The sequence below is a fragment of the Fusarium venenatum genome (genome assembly GCF_020744135.1).
Source record: "Fusarium venenatum strain MPI-CAGE-CH-0201 chromosome Unknown EDB82scaffold_3, whole genome shotgun sequence".
In the NCBI taxonomy this organism is placed as follows: domain Eukaryota; kingdom Fungi; phylum Ascomycota; class Sordariomycetes; order Hypocreales; family Nectriaceae; genus Fusarium; species Fusarium venenatum.
Window position 1 is genome coordinate 3,933,756 of NW_027072131.1, and position 19,747 is coordinate 3,953,502.

A 19,747-nucleotide genomic window follows, 5' to 3' on the forward strand; every position below is an offset into this window, starting at 1 on the left:
GCGCAAATTTCAGCATACGGGTTCGTGTTTCTTTCATATCAATCAAGGCCCTTCAACTACCGCCACGTTTTGATCCCAGCAACTAGAGAATGTTGCAGATGCTCCAAGCCAACTTCCAAAACCGCCAAAACAATAACTCCAGGCTTTGCAGAATGCAATATACCGTACCCTCAAGTGGTCATTCTACGTGATTCGAGCAAGGTTTCTGGAGAACCGTCAGATACCGTGCTCCACGGATTAGAAATGACATCAGCCTGCCAATGACTATGCCTTTACATGACTCTTGTTCCCCAGATACCACGTCCTGCGCCAACACCGAGCCACTCGCCGTACTCGGAGTTGGGAAGTTGGGGTACCCAGCCCAAGTTGCCAACCTCGTAATCGCATTGCCAGCTAGCAACAGGGCTCCTGGGGTTATCTTGCTGGGGGGTACCGTTTATGGGTTGACCAGAGTTGTAAAGATCCCACAAAAGGACCTGGCAGTCGTCACCGCCTGAAGCAAGCATTCCTCGTCGATGGGGCGACCACTCGATGGAGTTGATGTTTCCAGAATGTCCGCGCAGCTCGAGCAAGGCCTGACCCGGCTGTCGCACGTCTAAGATTCGAATGGCATTGGAGTCTTGAGCGAAAGTGGCAAGGAGGTGGGTATCGTGAGGTGAAGTCGCAAGACGAAGCAGCGGTGGAGGATTGGCCATCGTTTGCTGAGCCAGCGTTGGACTAACACGACCACCGTTGGGATCTGTTTCAAGGTCAATATAAAGTATAAATCAAATGTGCACATGGCTTACCTCGCTCTTCCTTGCCTGTAGGCTCGTAAATAATTGTCGAGTGCTCCAGACTTCGAAGATCAAACATGCGGACACTACCATCCTGACCACAACTGACAAAAACATCCACACTTTTGGCGCAGAATCTAACATCATAGACCTCTTTATCGTGAGCAATGAGCTGAGTCTTGGCCGTGAGTGAGGGAATATCCCAGATGGTACATGTCGTATCTATGCTGGACGTAATGATAAGACTGGGAGAGACGGTGTTCCAATCGAGCGATGTCAGAGGCGCAGTGTGATCGGGTGTCTTGGAGTTGGAGAGTAACGCGAGAGGAGTTAACTTGGTGGTGGCATTGTCGCGACGGCCGATTGTGCCACTGGGCGTAGAAGGGTTCTCACTAGGAAGTGACCACAATCGCAAGTGGTCACCCGAAGTTGCGAGAAGGTCAGTAGACTGCTTCTGCGACGAAGGTGGCTCCCACAATAGGCGGGTCACAGGGTAAGAGTGGGTAGCTTCGGCAGCTTTGGTGAACTCCATGGTAAACTTGGATGAGCCAGGAGTGTAGACATCCTGAGGAGTCGGTGCGATATGACTATCAAGAATTTGAATCTATAACAGTCAGCAGTTGGACACGCGAATTTGTCGCCTTGTGTAACGCACAAAGTTATGTCCATCTTCCAAGTAGCTCCCTACAGCGAGTTTACCAGCGCCACTGCCCTGGGCCGGCCATTTGCACCAGTCAAAAGCGTAAATAGCCCAAGGCGCAAGATAATTGCTCGTTCCTGGTTGAGCATTGTTGGCGTCATAGGCCATGGCAGCTCCAGTGCCATCCGACATGCTCGAATCGGCGCGGGGACGAATATCGGCTAGGCCAAGCGGGGTGTTGGAGATGTTGCGCTGAGATCCTGGAGCATTGTACCTGGTGGTATCGATTGGCGACATTAGATGCGAAGAGGTAGAACCGCCAGGCGTCGTGGGAGTATATGCGTGATAGCTAGAGGAGCCATCGTAGCCAGCAGCTGGGCTGGAGCGAGAGTAGCTGTGAGACATACTCAGCGGGGGTTTGCTCGCGACTGCGGCGGACGGAGAGCCTGAATATCCACGTGTAGGCTGGCCGTGCTGCGAGGGGATCTGCAGTGGTTGCTGGGAGTGATGAGGGAGCTGTTGCTGCTGAACTTGCGACGGCGGCTGGTGAGGGACGGATGAAGCAGCGGGAGAAGACTGTTGCATCGGCGAGGGCAAGTTGGGCGAGGCTGGGGCGCCGCGAGCGGACAGGCCACCGGCGGGTTGGAGAACGTTGGGCACCGAAGTATTGGATGGGTTCCTATAATGAGAGTTTGAGGGCGAAGACTCGAATTTGATCTGTGGAGGATTTTCGTATTCTTGAGGCGACATGGAGATTGGAGCACCAGTTTGGCTCAAGCCCGACATGTGCAATTCGTCGTGCTGGGGATGGGGTTGAGGGCCGGATCCAGAGCCTGAGCCAGAACCAGAGCCAGCGCCAGCGCGAGGAGCAGACATGGAGCCCACCTGCATTTGACGCAGTGAGGGAGGAAATTGATGTGATTGGCTCATGATTGGATGGTTTGGTTGTTTCTTGGCTGTTCAGTGACGGACCTGGCGTTAGGTTATCAGAAAACTTGACCTTTAGTCTTGGGGCGCCAAAAATAAACAACCAACCAGCTTGCCTGATTGGTACCACGGGTCGACTCAAGATTTTGTCTTGTATGCTCTGAGTTGACCCGGCAAGCCGTACAGTGGCCTGGTACCGGGGGCAGAGTGTAACGACTGAACTGCAACAGCAGCCGCAACGTTGAGGCGAGTAAGAGAAGTAGTAGAATATGAAACAAGAAGGTTTGAGCGACAATTGAAATTGAATGTTGCAGTCAATTAAATCGCGGTGGAGTAAGCAACTCTCCCTTACAGTACATCTGGCCCGAGGATGATCGTCGGCACTTGGCCTTTGTAAAGTCAAAACGTCAGCAAACGCCCTGCTTCAAGTAGTACCCAAAGAACAAGATCACGTTGCTAGCGTTTCTGGTGGTTGAGGAAAAGACGAAGCGGAAGTTTTGGTAAGTAAGAAAAGAATGCGACGGGGATATTGCTTGCGCAAACAAGACAAGTCTGGGCTGATCCAGTCTGGCTTGGCTCGGCCTTGATCGATTATGTTTTGGAGAAGGGGGTTAACCGGTAGGCTGATGGCTGAGATGAGAGACGGGTTTCTTCCGTTTGAACACAGGATGTAAGACGAAGGGTTTGAAGAACAAAGATAAGATTGTGCTGTCTCTCAAGCTTTCTCATAGGAATTATCATATGACAGAGCATGATGTTTTTTAGTAAACAGCTACAAGTAACAAACCATATTTAACCACCTGCCTACCTGCTACTTTCGAACTGGGACTCATGGCTTACATCCATCATAACAGATTCGAGAGGTGTGAAGTCTGAAACACAAGGTTTCCCGCAACTAAACGGTGTTTGGTGAAGGGCAGGTTCTAGTCGACAATGACTATACTGCAATCTAAATGTTTGGTCTCTTTCATGCGTAACTTTTGAGCAGGTTTGTACTGTTATCTGATTCCAGTTCTGGAGCCTGATTTGACTGTGAGATGGAATCGCTTCATAATCTGCATTCCTCTATATATGCCTAAGTGCCAGTTGGCCGATATAGACGTTATATACTACTTCAAGTGGTGCACGCATCATGTATCATAAATGCTCCATCACATGAAGACAAGCCCGTGACGCTGAAGTGGTACAGGTCCACTCCCCGCCCTGTGGATCTCAGCAGCTCATGGCAGGTGCACCCCATGTGGGCACATGCCAACCCTAGATCGTGTCCATAGCTTCCCAAGGCCAAGCTCTACCATTCCTATGGCCTTGATACACTCTAACAACTTTACTTAACCCATCGCCAGTTTGATGGAGCTTCGATACACTTGAATGAATGCAAAGGACCGACTTTGGACAGCTCCCGCCTTCTCTCGCATCACGCCGCGCCTAACCGACCTCCAACGAATGTTTGCGACAACCTCCAATATTGCGACTACACACACTCGCTCCCCAAGGCAGCCGTTCGCGGACAAAGATGTCTTCGCCTTCAATGTTCGATCGCATCTCTAGTCCCCGTCAGCGAATATCCATTCCTTTGCGAAGCCCTCCGATTCGAGAAGTCAGCGAGTATGATTTAGATGAGCTGGAACCCAGGAGTGACGACGTTCTCTTCGACCAGGAAACCCCTCGCCCTAGACTTAGAAAGAACACGCAACCTGCATCAGCTACATCTACTCGTCGATCTTCTTCACCTGCCTCATGGGATAGCAAACATCGCTATTCCAATTCCCCTCCTCATACCAGATCTAAACCAATCTTTGCAGGACCACCGCCTCCGATCGCATCGTCTGTCATGATGAATCAACACACATCTCGGCAATCTACAGTGTCAAGTCACGGCGATAACGGAAGGGGCTATGGATTAATTTCAGCCAGTAGGTTTGGGTCGAGTAGCCAGAGCCAGAAGCATGTGGATAATCGACCACGTCTCGATTCAATATGGAGAAGTTTACAGAGACGAGAAAAGGCCCTTGAACGAGACATCCAGCAACTCTTGGATCTTCAAGCGTCAGGCCTGATTGCTGGCAGTGGAGAGGGAGGATCCGAAAGCAATTTTGGAAGTGACACAGGGACAGGAGAGAGCACATTTTATTCCACGGCTACATCCAAGTCTCGCATGATGAACTCGTTACATAGACCCACCCAGTCTACAGCAGATGGAAATGTTATCCCCGTGAGGCAGCCTGTGTCAAACAAGCCTCGTGGTCTCAAGTCGGCTCGAGTCGGCCTGCAACGTGCCATGGCTGCCTTGTCTGAGCTAAAGACCGAGGAAGATTTACATTTGAGCACTGCCCTAGAGCAAAGAAAAGATGCGTTGGCTTATCTTGATAAGATGAGTAAGAGACGGGACGACATTTACTCCGAACTTCATGCGCTGGAAGACGATGAGGAGGAGCCTTTGGGTCAAGAACTCCGATCGCTGCAAGCAGAACAGCAAGAACTAGACCACGATATTCAACGTCTCGAAGAAAAACTCGCTGGAGCAAAGAGACGCCGTAGATGGGTACGCGAAAAGATGGAAGATGTCAAAGGTCGACGAGAGGCAGGTTTGAGTGGATACAGGGCAGCTGGCAGAGACGTCGATATGGAGGTTAGAACATTGATGCAAACGCCGCCAGTCATGCCGTTGGATGTCGATGCCCTTGGTCACGGCGAAAACTCGCGACAGAAAGAAAACATGGATGTCTTGCGAGGTACCGAGTTTTTACAACTCCGCCCCGAACGCCGTACGGTGGAAATGGCAAAAACGTGGTGGCAAGGAGAAATCACTGCCCTTGAGCGCCGCAAGGCGCAAATTTCAGAAGATCGCCAGGCTTTAGTTGAAGGCTCAGAAGTATGGTCTGATGTCACTGGGCTGGTCGCACAATTTGAGGCAAAACTGCGAGAGCTTGTGAAGGCTAGCCAGGCTGGGGATGCCGATGAAGAGCCTCAACAAGCCGCCATGCAAAGTCAGCTGTCTGAAATGGACGATGTCGTCCAGGAGTTACAGAAGCGATTGCAATTGGCTGAATCAAAGCACTGGAATCTTCTTATATGCGCAATTGGTGCTGAGCTGGAGGCGTTTGTCGAAGCCAAGGCTCTCCTGAGAGACACCCTTGGGCTCCCTGAACCTGCCGCTGCAATCGATTTTCCTGGGCACAGTGATTCCGCAGACAAGACAGAGGAAGTGAGCCAAGAGGAACGGGCGGAAAGTCACGATGAGAGCGATAACGAAGTTCCCGCCGACTTGCTAGTCTCTCGAATGGAGGACCATGATCATGATCCTCCGGAAAGTCCCCAGCAGCAGAGTGTGGTTTTGACACGAGGCAGCACAGGAAATAATGAGGTACCAGCCGAGTTCTTAGCAGAGCTTCACGATTCGAACAAGATTGAATAGGATGCTGAGGTTGCGGCGGTAACAATGCTTATGAGTAAATAGCGCTTATGGATAATGACTTAGGTAAGAGGCGGGCTTAACAAAGCTTTCAGGAAGGTTCACACGGTGGCAGCATAGAAAGTGATGGCTTCGTTAATTTAGTATCGTTGATCCAATTCACATGCATAGTCATATATATCCGAACGCCTATGTGAAATCCAGCGCGTCATCTCTCGCGTCAGGCAGTCTTGGTCCATTCCTCGCGCTCATAAGTCAAGTCTTCAATCGCATCCCGCGGTCGAGTCTGAGTGAAGATTTTCATGGTATCAATATCTTTGAAGGTGGGAATGCGGCTCGTCTCTCATCGGGTTCGTTCGAAGTAACCGCTGGATCCAGCAATCGCAACGGACTGGTCCATAACCCATTCACCAACGCCGAGGTATCTGTCGATCCAGCCAGTGAACTCCTTGTTCTCACCAGCGACTCTATCGGTCTTGAAGCTGTTTTTCTGATGATTAGAGATGATCGGGGGGGTGCGCGGGCGTTGTAGCTTACGTCAAGCCAGTTGATCGCTTCATGCCGGCGAGGAAAGCCGAGACTGGGAGATGTTAGCCCATACAACACGCAAAGCTATCATTATTGGACAGCAGCGATGTGAGTTCAACTTACAGAGAACAGCGTCAAAAGCATAGTGTGTCAACCGTCCGACCTTTGACCAGAGTCCGAAAGTCAGCAGGTTAAGGAGCTGTGAGGAGTCTTTAGCCACAAGGGCATAGCTCCGGGGGGGTTGGGTGATTCAGAAGATACTTACCACCATGATGCAAGTCTTGTAAGATGAGTTGTTGGAAATTAAAAATCGTCTGGTCTTTCGGTCTGGTCTCGGATTGTACTGTAGGATCTCGCGGTGTGCAACCTCGTGAATGGAGTCGTTGATCGATCAACCTTGGCTTAGTCCAGTATCATGCGACACAGCCCGCCTCGGGAACCAGGCGGAAGTGGAGTCGTCCGGCAGCCCGGCGCAGAAAGCTCCGGGGAAGAGCCATATCACGTGTTGGAATTGGATCTGTTTTGATTGTGGATGTGAAGATGCAAGACATTTGAGATGCGAACATATGGTTCAGATATTATTGGCAATAATTCATCAAAGATAACTAGGCTGAAGACGGAATGGCTGATACTGGCATGATACTATCCCCAGATGGATGTTTACTCGAATCTGTCGTGTAAATAACTCAATATACTTCGCTTATACGGACTTGACAAAGCGGAATATACTGATACGGAAATGCGCTTGAATCGAACTCAATTAGATCAATGGAGTTCAATTACCATGTTACATCACAGCACGTTGCGACGTACAGCCGCCGCTAGTCTCGTAGTCGCCGAGAAGAAGCAACCGCTTGTTCGCTCGCATTCCGGCGTTATTATAGGAAATCCACCCACAACTTTTTTTCATGTCAATATCTGCGTGGGACAGGTTCGAGGTCCGGACACGAGAGGGGTTCAAGGGTCTAGAGAGACTTCGCCGAGTGCATCGCCGTGTCTATCCCAAGAAGAGCAAGGGGGTAGGTCGGAGTCAGAGTCAAAGGTCAGAGCCCAATGAGCAAAACAAAAAATAATCCCTCATCCATGAGGCATAAGATAGCATGGCGGCATATAACAGCATGCTTGGGCGTAGTTGGTATCCTCTTTTTGCGCGCCCCCCGCGCTGCCAAATTTTGACAACCAGAGTTTACTCACCGAGCTTGGTATCTACCGATATCTGGAACGACATCGTTTCAATGCCGTTAGTCAATGCAATGAGCCGTGTCTGAAACCTCATTCGTGCCTAAAAGGGTGAGGGAGGGGCCGCTTCAGGGTGGGTTTTACATTGGTCTATTTTTCTGTTGAAAAGACATGTCGGTCAGCCACAGGCCGTGTCAAGGTCAGAGACCTGAGATGCATTAGTCAGGAGATGGGGGTCTATCTCGAATAGCTGAACCCAATGGTGATTTCTGCGGCCATGATAGCTCTCCTGTAGGTTGATGATTAGACTAAACTCTGAACTTAGGCTGAACCAAAGAAAGCCAAGACAGAAGAATGTTGAGGTTCAGTTTGATAGGTTAGATTGATAGATAAGAATGCGTTAATTCCCTCGCGTCATAAACATGACCTCTTGTTGGAAGTCTTTTATTTAAAAAAGAACAAACGAAACACTTGTCATGACAGTCACCCTAAAAATAATCCATCGCCTGCCTATACAGGAAGGGAGCTGTCCCCTTGGAGTCAATGTGTATCTAGTCATGATGACTCCTTACTTATATGCAATAGTAACATAAACCTCGACCCAATCGTAGCAGCATGCCCTGTCAAACAACTGACTGATTGGATTCGAAGCTAAGCAAAGTTTCACAACCGTTGTTGAGGGCGTTGCGAAACAAGGTCAGGGCCAATGCTTAAAAAAGGAACGACCAAGTGTCTCATTCGTTGAAGAGGGCGCTTCACGTCTCCAACTCGGGCTGTTGGCACCATGCAATTGCCCTGCACAGGGTGACTCAACGATTTGTTAAAGAGACAGTCAGCATTTGAGCGGGGGATTGTCATGGCGTTGTTGCGCGTCTAGAGGCGAAAGAGTGTTGATCATGACTAGGAAGAGATACGCAGCCATTTAGGATTAACGGATTTTGTATGATAACCCACCCTTGAAATATTGGCTAATTTACAAGTCAGTTTGGCAGATGTTTTTGCAGTTCGCCAAACAACAAGGAGCTGCAGTAGTGGGCGGAGTGCTTTGCCCCGAGAGGCCCAGCCACTACAACAATTACTCGATCCCTGCCCCTGCTTGTAAAAAGCCACCTAAGGATAACGGGGTCGAGTTTTGGTGGGGGAGAGCTGCGACGGAGGTATAGAGGGGGCGACACAACAGCTTTGCGACTGTAACAGAACTTGAGAAGCCACGATAATAATATCAAACAAGTTTCTACTTGGAAATTTGTTTGAAACTTGATGATATAGCTATAGCCTCAGATGGTATAGGCTTTCTCCTGAATTTAGGCAATTTTACTGTTACAATCTACATCTGACTTTCATCTTGCACGGGAGGCGGGGTGTCAGAGCTCCCCATAATTTTGAACCAGATCGCCAGAATGAGAGAAGAAAAAAAAAGAAAGAAAAAAAGAGCTCCTCCCTATGGATCTCAACCACAGGCAAAAAGAGAGCTCAGACTGTGTAATCCGCCATCTACATCCATGCTAAGTACATCTGAGGCAAGTACTCCGTAGCGCTACTCCTGGCTTGGCTTCTTACCCCTCCAGTCATGATGGCTGCAAATTTCTTGGGGAGGTACACATGTTTGTTGATTGGGGAGGGACGAGCCAAGTACCCTTCCCTTTTCGAATGAAAGCGGTAGGTGCAGCGTGTAGGTAGGAATTTAGCCTTGCCTTGTCTCGGCCGTAGGTTTGCTGTGGTTTTTGTCTTTATTATCATCACCACACCAACTCTACTTCTTTCTCTTCTCCTCTCCTCTCTCTCCTTCTCATCTCTCATCCTTTCTTGACCTTCGACGTCAAACAGCTTTACCTCCACTTACCCCTCTACGCCTCGACCTTTGCGAGCCCCCTCCTTCGTCGAACCTATAATACCAGGAAGAGCGCACGTTCCTCTGCCTCCTCTGATCATATCATCCTTTTGGATTATTATCGTACGGTGCAACACTCGTACAACGATTTCCATATCCCTTTGTAAGTCGACATGCTACCGTTGCTTCTGTGCTGCACCTGGATGGAGACGGCTGCTGTGGCTTGGGCCCTGAGATCCCACTCTTCTGCGATTCTCTGGCAATGGCGATAGGGAATCCGTGGCAATACCGGTTTTGGCAGATGCACTTCTCGTCTCTTTTCTGGCTATGCTTCAGAAAGTCCTTCTCGAGACCCAGAAATTATCAGCGGTCGGATTTGTTCTCGGTTCTTCTGGCCCGATTAGCGACAATCTGACGATTATCAACTCGGCCCATCTGTTGAGCTCATGGGTCATCCTGTGTCCTGTTCACTAGCCATACCAGCCGTTTTGCATCGCGCCGAATGCCTCTGCCCACCAAAATACCACGCCCCATTCCTATCGCCTTTCCCACCACGTCACTTAACGTCAGATCCCACGTTAGCCCCATGTATTTCCTACACACGAAAGAGTCTCCGTTGGCCTGCATGGCAAGTGTCCGCAGAACAGCCTGATATCCCCTCTTATCAATAGTGCGATCTACAATCGCTGAGATATATATATTTGGTGGTTGTTCAAACTGCACCACACTTGTTGTCTCTTCACATCTCCATTCCTTTTGCAGCCAGAGCTACCCCGCCAAGCTCTTCTCCCACCAACAACTTGCTAACCACATTCACAATGCCTCAGAAGTCAGAAAACCAAAACAAAAGCGTCATGGCTACCACCGCTCAGGACCACCTCGAATTCGGAGGCAAGATCTCATGGCTTGCCTCGCTTGACACCGCTTTCCGACCTGAGCGCAACTACCGCCGCTCCTCCATCATCTGCACCATTGGCCCCAAGACCAACTCTGTCGAGGCCATCAACAAGCTCCGAGATTCCGGTCTTAACGTTGTCCGCATGAACTTTTCTCACGGATCATACGAGTACCACAAGTCCGTCATTGACCATGCTCGCGAGTCCGAGGCCACCCACCCTGGCCGCAACGTCGCCATTGCCCTCGACACCAAGGGTCCCGAGATCCGAACTGGTAACACTCCTAACGATGAGGACATTCCCATCAGCGTCGGGCATGAGATGAACATCACCACCGATGATGCTTATGCCACCGCTTGTGACGACAAGAACATGTTAGTTACCCAATAATGACGTATTTATCACCTGCTAACTCTCTCAGGTACGTCGACTACAAGAACATCACCAGCGTCATTGAGCCCGGCCGTATCATCTACGTCGACGATGGTGTCCTCGCTTTCGATGTCCTCAAGATTGTCGACGAGAAGACCATCCGTGTCAAGGCCCGCAACAACGGTGCTATCTGCTCCAAGAAGGGTGTCAACCTGCCCAACACTGATGTTGATCTGCCTGCTCTTTCCGAGAAGGACAAGGCCGATCTGAAGTTCGGTGTCGAGAACAACGTCGACATGGTCTTTGCTTCATTTATCCGCCGCGCTCAGGATATCCACGACATCCGTGAGGTCCTCGGCGAGCAGGGCAAGCGCATCCAGATTATCTCCAAGATCGAGAACCGACAAGGTCTCAACAACTTCCGCGAGATCCTTGAGGCCACAGACGGTGTCATGGTTGCCCGTGGTGATCTCGGTATCGAGATTCCCGCTGCTGAGGTTTTCGCCGCCCAGAAGAAGCTCATTGCCATGTGCAACCTTGCCGGCAAGCCCGTCATCTGCGCTACTCAGATGCTCGAGTCCATGATCAAGAACCCCCGCCCTACCCGCGCTGAGATCAGCGATGTCGGTAACGCCATTACTGACGGTGCCGACTGTGTCATGCTTTCCGGCGAGACGGCCAAGGGTAGCTACCCCTCTGAGGCCGTCAAGGAGATGCACGAGGCCTGTCTCAAGGCTGAGAACACCATCCCTTATGTCTCCCACTTCGAGGAGATGTGCACTCTCGTCAAGCGCCCCGTCAGCACTGTCGAGTCCTGTGCCATGGCCGCTGTCCGCGCCTCTCTCGACCTTGGTGCCGGTGGTATCATTGTCCTTTCCACCTCCGGCGAGTCGGCCCGCATGCTTTCCAAGTACCGACCCGTCTGCCCCATCTTCATGGTCACCCGAAGCCCCACAACATCTCGATTCGCTCACTTGTACCGTGGCGTCTACCCCTTCCTGTTCCCCGAGCAGAAGCCCGACTTTGCTCAGGTCAACTGGCAGGAGGATGTTGACCGCCGAATCAAGTGGGCTGTCAACAACGCTCTCGAGCTTAACGTCCTGACCCCCGGCGACACTGTCGTCGTTGTCCAGGGCTGGAAGGGCGGCATGGGTAACACCAACACCCTCCGAATTGTCAAGGCCGACCCCGAGCACCTCGGCATTGGTCAGCTTCAGTAAAGGAAAAAAGTCTTTTAAGATGGATCAGGAGTGATGGTGAATTGTTTAATGCGCAAATTAATGATAGACAGGGCAATGATTGTTTCCAAGGTCAGGGTACTGGATTACGAATAAGTCACGTAAAGAATAAACAGGGCAAGACCCTTTATACAATTCATTTTTGGAACCACTGTGATGTAACTTGTGCTTGAAACATGAAGATATAAAAGAGTCAGTGTTATCTGATCCGAGCAAGGGCCGGCCGTGAGCCTAATCATTGTAATCTGGTATCAGAACAACAGATGCATTTTAAACAAAGACTCGCCGCCAGGCAGCATGTAGCAGCCAGGGATTAAAGGTCGGAGCTATAAAAAGGCCCTCAAACAGGACTAATGTCTTGATTCAGAGATGCATCATCATACCCTGACCCTGGCGATGCGACGTTATAGGATAGCAGCGGTCCCTGTTAGACTGTGGTGTGATATCTGCTTCAACACGTTCTGGCATGATGCGATATTTTGAGGCTCGTCTGTCGGCCCTTTAACTGGACCACAATTACAAGGCAAGAGCGTCAAATAGGAGCCTCGTAGTGGGAACTGCAGCTTGTCATGAGAGATGACATGATGGAACAGAGTTGTCTATGCTTTGACCAACTGTTTCATACACGCTACATGCTACTCAAGCGTCGAGTCGAGTGATGCGCCAATCTAATTGGTATGCAATGATATTAACGGCTCCGTGGAGTGGAAGTTGAAAAGATATGGAAGGATCTGTCGTGCGTGTCAGGGGTTATGTTGGTAGCATTACTTGCATCCTAATGGTCCAACGGGTCGGGTCGAGCCGTGAACTTTACGTTCTGTGGAGGTATAACCAAGCTGGTACACGTTTGCTTGCCAACAGCCGTCAGTAAGATAGATGCTGTTACTCATCTATACGCTCCGTGCTTATATTTACTGTACTGTGGTTGAGTATCCTAATATTTCTTAGTCATTTTATATGTCAGTCCAGGCCTTTGGGCATCATTGAGTTGCTAGAGCCATACAGCCGTACGAGGTTTTGGAGCAGAATGCGTGCCATTCACTGATAGCCCGAGAAGACGGCTGCCTCGGGGTTAGGTTGACTAGCGGTAAAAGCAAATGATTAAGTGACTTGATCCCTTGTGTTAACAGCTCAGAAAATGAGAACCGCGGGGAAAATGCCGTAGCAAAAAAATCGGCCTCCTAAGTCTTAGGGTATAAAAATAAATAAACTAAGAGCCATAGTCTAAGGAGCATAAAGTGACCTACTAATTTTGTTTCTTATGCTCCCAGCGGTCAGCTTTTCTGATACCCTGGGGCCCCCTTCACAAGCCATCATGGAGTATCTTGTCCCCCAAAGCGACGGGTATAACCAGGAAATATCACGGACAAGTTCTCATCGATTCGGCCGAAACAAAGTCCCTCTGCGACGTCGGATGCCCCTGTCCAATGAAATTAAACAACCCCCATGAAAAAAAGACCCTTTGCGAGAAGCGAAGACCTCTTTAGTCTAGTGTGGATGGATAGAAGACGGGTATATAGCCCAAATCGAGGGGAGGAAGTACTTCGACCGAGGTTCGTTGCATTGGAAGAGGGGATCATCAACCGACTGAATCAGATAGAGTCGAATTCCCTTCTTATGGGCGAATTAGACCCTGGTTACATCGGATCAGTTCAGGCTATAGATTAGCCATGGATGGTAAATGTTTTTGTTGTCTTCTCTCACGATCATTTTTCTCCTTTCATATCACTCGGTTCCCACTTCCTTACCCGCATTGCATATTTTGACCGTTGTCCAAATGGATTATTGAAATATCAGTCGATAATAGGAACTATATCATCTTGCGAGTTGAAGTTTGGTTCAGCTATTATTATCCTGTCTTCAAAACGCCCGACTACACAATAGTCTTCCTACCCTGCCTACTGTGGACTTGAACCCTGATCTGCTTGAGTGGAGAGGGACCACTGAATTACATTTTACGAATATTCGCGAAAACCTGGGGAAGTTGAAACTGCGCGTTCGGATACGCGGAGTTACCCAAAACGGAATTTCCAAAGCTACTTCAAAATGAGCAAAGACGACCAGACTCATCCAGAGTCCCATAATCAACACCATCCCCTCACGCGTGAACCGACACGAGAAGAGAAGACCCGGGAGGCCATAGCCGAGGGCCACGATGCCGACATCCCCAGCAACATCGGCTTCATCCCCACCGAAGCGGACGAGCAGCGTCGAAGAAGTAGTCTCGCTAGCCGTAGACGCCCCAGCCATGCAAGTAGAGGAGCAGCATCTCTAGATCCAGATAAACAGGGCGGCGATGTAAGAGACGAGGAGGAGGGCGGTTCGCACACACAGAGTGAGAGTGACATTGTCTGGTGGGATGGTGACAAGGATCGACAGAACCCGTACAATTTTGCGACGTGGAAAAAGGTCCTCAATTGTGTTTTGGTGTCGGCTTTGACATTTGTTACACCCTTGGCTTCGTGTAAGTGAGCCCTATCCCATGTCTCAGTCATCGACTAATCCAGTCACTTAGCAATGTTTGCGCCTGGAGTTCCACAGCTCATGGTCGAATTTGGTAGCACAAGCCCTGAACTGGCATCCTTCTGTGTCTCAGTTTATGTATTGGGATTTGCAGCAGGTCCCATGCTCTTCGCGCCTCTTTCTGAGCTTTATGGACGTCAAATAGTGTATCACTGCTGTAACGTCGGCTTCATTGGTAAGTCGCAGGCATTCACATGATGAATCTTGCTGACAGCCCCAAGTATTTATCATTGCTTCCGCCAAAGCTCCTACGTTGAGCAGCTTTATCGCATTCCGTTTCCTCAGCGGCACATTCGGGTCAACGCCCATCACGAATGGTGGTGGTACAATCGCCGATATGATCATCCAGGAGAAGCGCGGTGCAGCCATGGCCGTTTTCAGTATTGGACCTCTTCTGGGTCCCATCGTCGGCCCTGTGGTTGGCGGTGTTGTAACTGATGCTCTGGGCTGGCGCTGGGTGTTTTGGATCATTGCCATCACGTCTGGCGTTTTGTCGACTGTGTTTTTCTTCGCCTCTGAAGAGACTTATGCACCTGTAATTCTTGCCCGAAAAACGAAGAGACTCCAGAAGGAGACTGGCAATGAACGTCTACGATCTAAACTCGATGCTGGGTTGAGTCCAGCCGACTACTTTAAGCGCGGTATTCTGCGACCCTTCAAGATGCTCGCCTTTTCACCCATCTGCATTATCTGTGGTGTATATGTTGGTCTTGCCTATGCATACCTGTATCTTCTCTTCACAAGTCTCACGCCGCTTTTCATGCGCATCTACCACTTCAACACGGTCAACGCCGGTCTCACGTTCCTTGGTTTGGGAGTCGGTAGTCTGATTGGCGTGGCCTACTTCTCTGTCTCAAGCGACAAGTATATGAAGAAGAAGGCGGCAGAAGCTAAAGAGCAGGGCATCGTTGAACTATCTGAGATAATGAAGCCTGAGTATCGACTGCCACCCCTTAGAATCGGAGCAATTCTACTTCCTGTTGGTTTCTTCATCTATGGCTGGACTGCCGAGTACGAGACACACTGGATTGCGCCTATTCTGGGGACATGTGTTATCGGCGTCGGAAACCTTGTCATTTTTATGGTTAGTATATCAGAGACATACATGTACATCGGAACGCTAACGTGATATAGTCATTGCAAATGTATCTGATCGACACCTTCACTATCTACGCAGCCTCAGCCCTCGCCGCCAACGCTGTTATGCGATCCATCGCTGGAGCAGTACTCCCTCTTGCTGGACTGCCCATGTACAACAAGCTCGGTATGGGTTGGGGAAACAGTCTGCTGGGATTTATCGCCGCTGCGCTGATTCCTGCGCCATGGCTGTTCATTAAGTATGGTGAGCATTTGAGAAAGAAGTTTGAGATTAAGGATTTATAAGGTGAACATTGTCTTGGTCGGAACAGAAGATAGCACATATTTTGCATATGTAATTTATTTAATGATTTGGTGCATAGATGTTTGACCGTGGAATGGTGCAAGGGAAGGAGGTCGCTCCTTCCTCTTCTGTGCACATCTTCTAACACGGTGGCTTTCTAGCCACTTCAATAACTACGTCTGTTACAAACCTCTGTACCAACAAGGGCAACAATTTACTCTTCCCCGAGTCACGAAGAAAAATGCCATACCACTGACACGTCGGTACACGTCGGGACATCATGCATAACGCCCTTTCAAGCTTTTTGGCGGTATGGAGGTTCTTAGCAGCCGTTGGTTTAAAAAGGCAACTTGATGAATGGATAGTGATTATCTTGATTCAAACCATCAGTTAGACCAACATTTGGAGAATTGCTTTAGGGAAGCAGCTAGGGCAGCATTTAGACAGGTATTTCCCAGGGGTTGTTATTGATGAAAACTCATACGCCAAGACGAGTCATGACAGTCACATAGGCGCGGTGATCTTGGTTCATTCCACTTGTCATCAACATGAATCAATTAATCGCTAAACTGACATTAGATCGGCTATATCCAATCTTGGCCGTCAAACAGGACAACTCAAGTAACAAAATATCTCTTCCATCCCTTACAGGCGGTGTCGGACCTCAAGCTCACCAGGTGCCTGGTAAGTAGGGACCTTCATCTCAAGAGCCTCGCCCGAGTATCCGAGGTCCTCAGCAACAAGCATAGCACACTTCTCGCCAATGAGCAGAGCAGTAGAGTACGTGTTGCAGCCCACGTTGTCGGGGCAGATGGAAAGATCAGCAACCTTGAGTCCCTTGACGCCGTGGACGTTGAGTCTCTCGTCAAGGACACCGTGCTTGACGATGCTGTTGCCCTCCTTGGGAGCCATGGAGCAGGTTCCGAGGGAGTGCCAGGTAGACTCGGTGTGGCGCTTGACCCATTCTGTGAATAGTTAGTGACTGTGACGGAGTAAATAATGGGACAAATGGTGTGACTTACCCTCGACGGCCTTGATATCCTGCTCGCTGTACTTGAGCTCCTCTCGGATATGGGCCTTGTTGGAGTTGAGAATGTTGGCGCCTGGCTTGCGGTCTGCCTCGGGGAGAGGAGACGACCAGCTTCCATGGCCAATACCAGCTGTGAGGTTACCAGGAAGGGCGTATGTCTTGGTGGTCTCAAGGTCCATATCATGAGCACGGGCGGGACTATCGTAGTCAAAGAAGGGGTGCTGATAAAGTCAGTAAAAGGTCGGATAGCATGTGAGAAATTGACTTACCATGTTCTCGACTTCACCGGCGTAGGCGTCCATGCGACGAGCAGTCTCACGCGACTTGATGTATCCCCAGACCATAGGGACCATGTCTCGCTCATCATTCATCTAGTCTTGTTAGGACGCTGCACAAATTGGGAGTGAAATTGACTTACGAAACCAGTATCAAAGTCGGGAGTGTCATAAGGATCAGCACTCTTGATGTGAGTGAAACCACGAGAGAAGGGATACTCGAGGAAGTGGAACATGGAGAAGAACTTTCCAGGAGGCCTATATCTTGTTAGTCTCTATGAAGTTTGGCGTATTAAGGGGACTTGCATGAGCATGTGGTCACCAAAGAAACCAGCAATCACAGAGTAGTGCATAACGGGCTTGTCAGGCTTGTTCTTGAAGTAGGACTTCCATCCCTCAGTGAAGCGGGGAGTGGGCCACCTCTCAAATTCCCTAAGTTCCTCATCAGTAGGTCGGATCTTGACACCAGCCTCGATACCGTTGGTGGCAAGGGGCCCTGCAGCAATCAAAGTCAGCTACCAAACAAATCGACGCGCAAGAGTTAGAATCTAACCTGTTCCTTTGCTGTGCCATTCGTCAAAGACTTTCTGTATTCATGGTTAATTTCTGCCATTCTCCTGTTGAGTCATCTTATCTTACCTTTTGAACCTCAGGGTCACCACGAACAAAGTCGTCGAAACTCTCAGTCTCAGGCTTTGCTCGGTAAACAGAGAAGGTCATGTAATGATCCTGGAAGTTCAGACCAACACCAGGAAGATCGACCTTGGGCTCGACACCGGCAGCGCGGAGCTTCTCGGGGTTGCCGATACCAGAGCGCTGGAGGATCAAAGGTGAGGAAAGGGTACCACCGCTAACGACGATCTGCTTCCTGGCACGGAAGGTTCTTGTCTGGAGCTGGTTCGGGTGAAGAGGCTTGGTGGGAACGGTCTGGACACCAACAGCACGGCCATTCTCCATGATGATCTTGTCGACCTTGGTGTTGCATGCCAAGTACAAGTTACTGTGCTTGGCACGAGTGGAGTGAATGTAGGCATGAGCAGAGTCACTTCGACGGCCTGTGTCTCTGTTGATCCACTTGAGCCAGTGCTCTGCGCCATGACCGGTGCTGAGATCCTCAAGATCGTCGACGAAGGGGATGCCCTGAGAGTCGGCGGCTCGGAGGAAGTCATCCTTGATAGGGTATGTGTAGTTTCCAAAAGATACCTTAATTGGACCCTCGAAGCCGTGGACTTCGGGGTTGGTGGCGTGACGCTGGTAAGTTTCATGCTTCTTCATGAGTGGGAGAAGTTCGTTGGTAGCTGCAGTTGTCAGCAAGACTGATATGATATTAGTTGTGAATAAAGAGACTTACTCCACCCCTTGGCCTGGAAGTCATCGTCTGTGCCTACATTAGTATTCCTTCCCTAGATAAGGATATTGTTACCTACAGTCTGAGGCGCTAGCACGAGTGTACATCATGAAGTTAATAGACGAGCCGCCTCCAAGGATATGAGCACAGGGAACCGTCGCGGATCGGCCAGCGAGATGCTTGCTAGGACGCGACTTGTAAAATGATGCAGTCTTTGAATCAAGCTTCATGTTACGAGGGTAAATACCAGGTCTGTACACCTATGGAAGCGTTAGTAACGTTAAGAGATTCCCATAAATCGATTGCTTACCCAGGGATTATTCAAGTTTGATTCTCCAGCCTCAATGAGCAGGACTTTGAGGTTGTGGTCGAGGTTGGCAAGTCTTCCAGCCACTACGCAGCCGCATGAGCCACCGCCGCATACGATAATGTCGAACTCCTCAGGCAAAGTGCCTGCATGGCTCGCATACGAGTTGGAAGACGCCATGGTGAAAGTTTGTTGAAGAGATAGTTAGAGAGATACTACTCTGCTTGAGTGGCTGTTGAAGGAGTGGACGACACCAAGCTTATTTATACACACGTCAAGACATTGACTAGATCACTGAAGCAAGGTATATCGATCTGAACGCAAGTCTAGATGCCGAACGAACGCCGAAGGATGTGTAGATATCCAACGGATGCTGGCAGGAGCATCATCAACATCTGCGAACCCCTCTCGATGAAGATTGCGGGCACCAATAGGCAAATGCATCATAAAGTCATCTGGAGTAATAGCACTGTGGGTAATGGTTTCATTGCCTGTCAATCAGTTCTTGGGTGTATGCGACGTAGTTGTGATATTCATGGGAGGAGCTGTTGCTTGGCCTGCATGTCCAGGATATCATCTGCTTTGCCGCTTGGCCTTCGGGTTAACGATACCCGGGTGTTTGGTATCTTCTTCTATTAAGAGAAAGTTTACCTAGAAACTAAAGGAGTTTAGGGGTCTTAGTTTTCAATTGAGTGAGTGACAGAATCAATTGATGTTGTCGAGTTCCGTGATATCCGGACTTCAAATTCTTGATGTTCATCAACTCACAGACAATGCACAGACATTCTGCTGACTCGCAAATGGATATCCGATCTTCAGTCTGATCCCCCCACCGGATAAGTAATAAAAAAAACAAGGACTTTGTCTGGTCTGGTTGCCTGCATGTGCATATACATACTGTATAATGTAGTCACCTTGATCAGGCAATTTCCAAACTTCCCTTGTCCCGAGGCAGACTAAACTGTTGATGATCAACAATCGACCAACCAAACTCTCAAAGCCAAGACTTTTTTGCTGTTGCATGTCAGATTACGACGTTTCCCCAGCTTTTACGGGCGCCGACTTGTCAAAGCTACCCTTG

The 19,747-nt window shown here is 49.6% G+C and overlaps 6 protein-coding genes across 6 annotated transcripts; 3 read left to right on the plus strand and 3 right to left on the minus strand.

The window, feature by feature from the left end:
• Positions 1-172: 172 nt before the first annotated feature.
• Positions 173-2,675, minus strand: EDB82DRAFT_245076 (WD40-repeat-containing domain protein). The gene is made up of 4 exons (XM_025727602.2): positions 2,460-2,675; positions 1,432-2,388; positions 789-1,380; positions 173-739 (listed from the first exon to the last, which is right to left on the minus strand). Exons 2-4 carry the CDS (start codon positions 2,344-2,346, stop codon positions 273-275), a joined length of 1,974 nt encoding a protein of 657 aa, XP_025582052.1. The 5' UTR covers positions 2,347-2,388; positions 2,460-2,675; the 3' UTR covers positions 173-272.
• An 832-nt stretch (positions 2,676-3,507) lies between these two features.
• EDB82DRAFT_506810 (uncharacterized protein) lies at positions 3,508-5,890 on the plus strand. Its single transcript, XM_025727603.2, has one exon. It carries the CDS (start codon positions 3,860-3,862, stop codon positions 5,759-5,761), a length of 1,902 nt encoding a protein of 633 aa, XP_025582053.2. The 5' UTR covers positions 3,508-3,859; the 3' UTR covers positions 5,762-5,890.
• EDB82DRAFT_506811 (uncharacterized protein) lies at positions 5,891-6,574 on the minus strand. The gene is made up of 4 exons (XM_025727604.2): positions 6,552-6,574; positions 6,410-6,485; positions 6,296-6,338; positions 5,891-6,240 (listed from the first exon to the last, which is right to left on the minus strand). The coding sequence occupies exons 1-4, from the start codon at positions 6,555-6,557 to the stop codon at positions 6,102-6,104; spliced, it is 264 nt and encodes an 87-aa protein (XP_025582054.1). The 5' UTR covers positions 6,558-6,574; the 3' UTR covers positions 5,891-6,101.
• Positions 6,575-10,019: 3,445 nt separating this feature from the next.
• Positions 10,020-11,813, plus strand: EDB82DRAFT_245137 (pyruvate kinase). The gene is made up of 2 exons (XM_025727605.2): positions 10,020-10,566; positions 10,614-11,813. The coding sequence occupies exons 1-2, from the start codon at positions 10,115-10,117 to the stop codon at positions 11,782-11,784; spliced, it is 1,623 nt and encodes a 540-aa protein (XP_025582055.2). The 5' UTR covers positions 10,020-10,114; the 3' UTR covers positions 11,785-11,813.
• Positions 11,814-13,659: 1,846 nt separating this feature from the next.
• EDB82DRAFT_245171 (major facilitator superfamily domain-containing protein) lies at positions 13,660-15,776 on the plus strand. Its single transcript, XM_025727606.2, has 4 exons — positions 13,660-14,266; positions 14,318-14,500; positions 14,547-15,409; positions 15,460-15,776. Exons 1-4 carry the CDS (start codon positions 13,849-13,851, stop codon positions 15,706-15,708), a joined length of 1,713 nt encoding a protein of 570 aa, XP_025582056.1. The 5' UTR covers positions 13,660-13,848; the 3' UTR covers positions 15,709-15,776.
• Positions 15,777-16,264: 488 nt separating this feature from the next.
• On the minus strand, positions 16,265-18,991 carry EDB82DRAFT_245192 (GMC oxidoreductase-domain-containing protein). Its single transcript, XM_065607299.1, has 10 exons — positions 18,670-18,991; positions 18,439-18,619; positions 18,363-18,389; positions 17,651-18,309; positions 17,565-17,598; positions 17,318-17,507; positions 17,155-17,269; positions 17,006-17,107; positions 16,729-16,957; positions 16,265-16,671 (listed from the first exon to the last, which is right to left on the minus strand). Exons 1-10 carry the CDS (start codon positions 18,844-18,846, stop codon positions 16,352-16,354), a joined length of 2,034 nt encoding a protein of 677 aa, XP_065463999.1. The 5' UTR covers positions 18,847-18,991; the 3' UTR covers positions 16,265-16,351.
• Between the last annotated feature and the right edge of the window lie 756 nt (positions 18,992-19,747).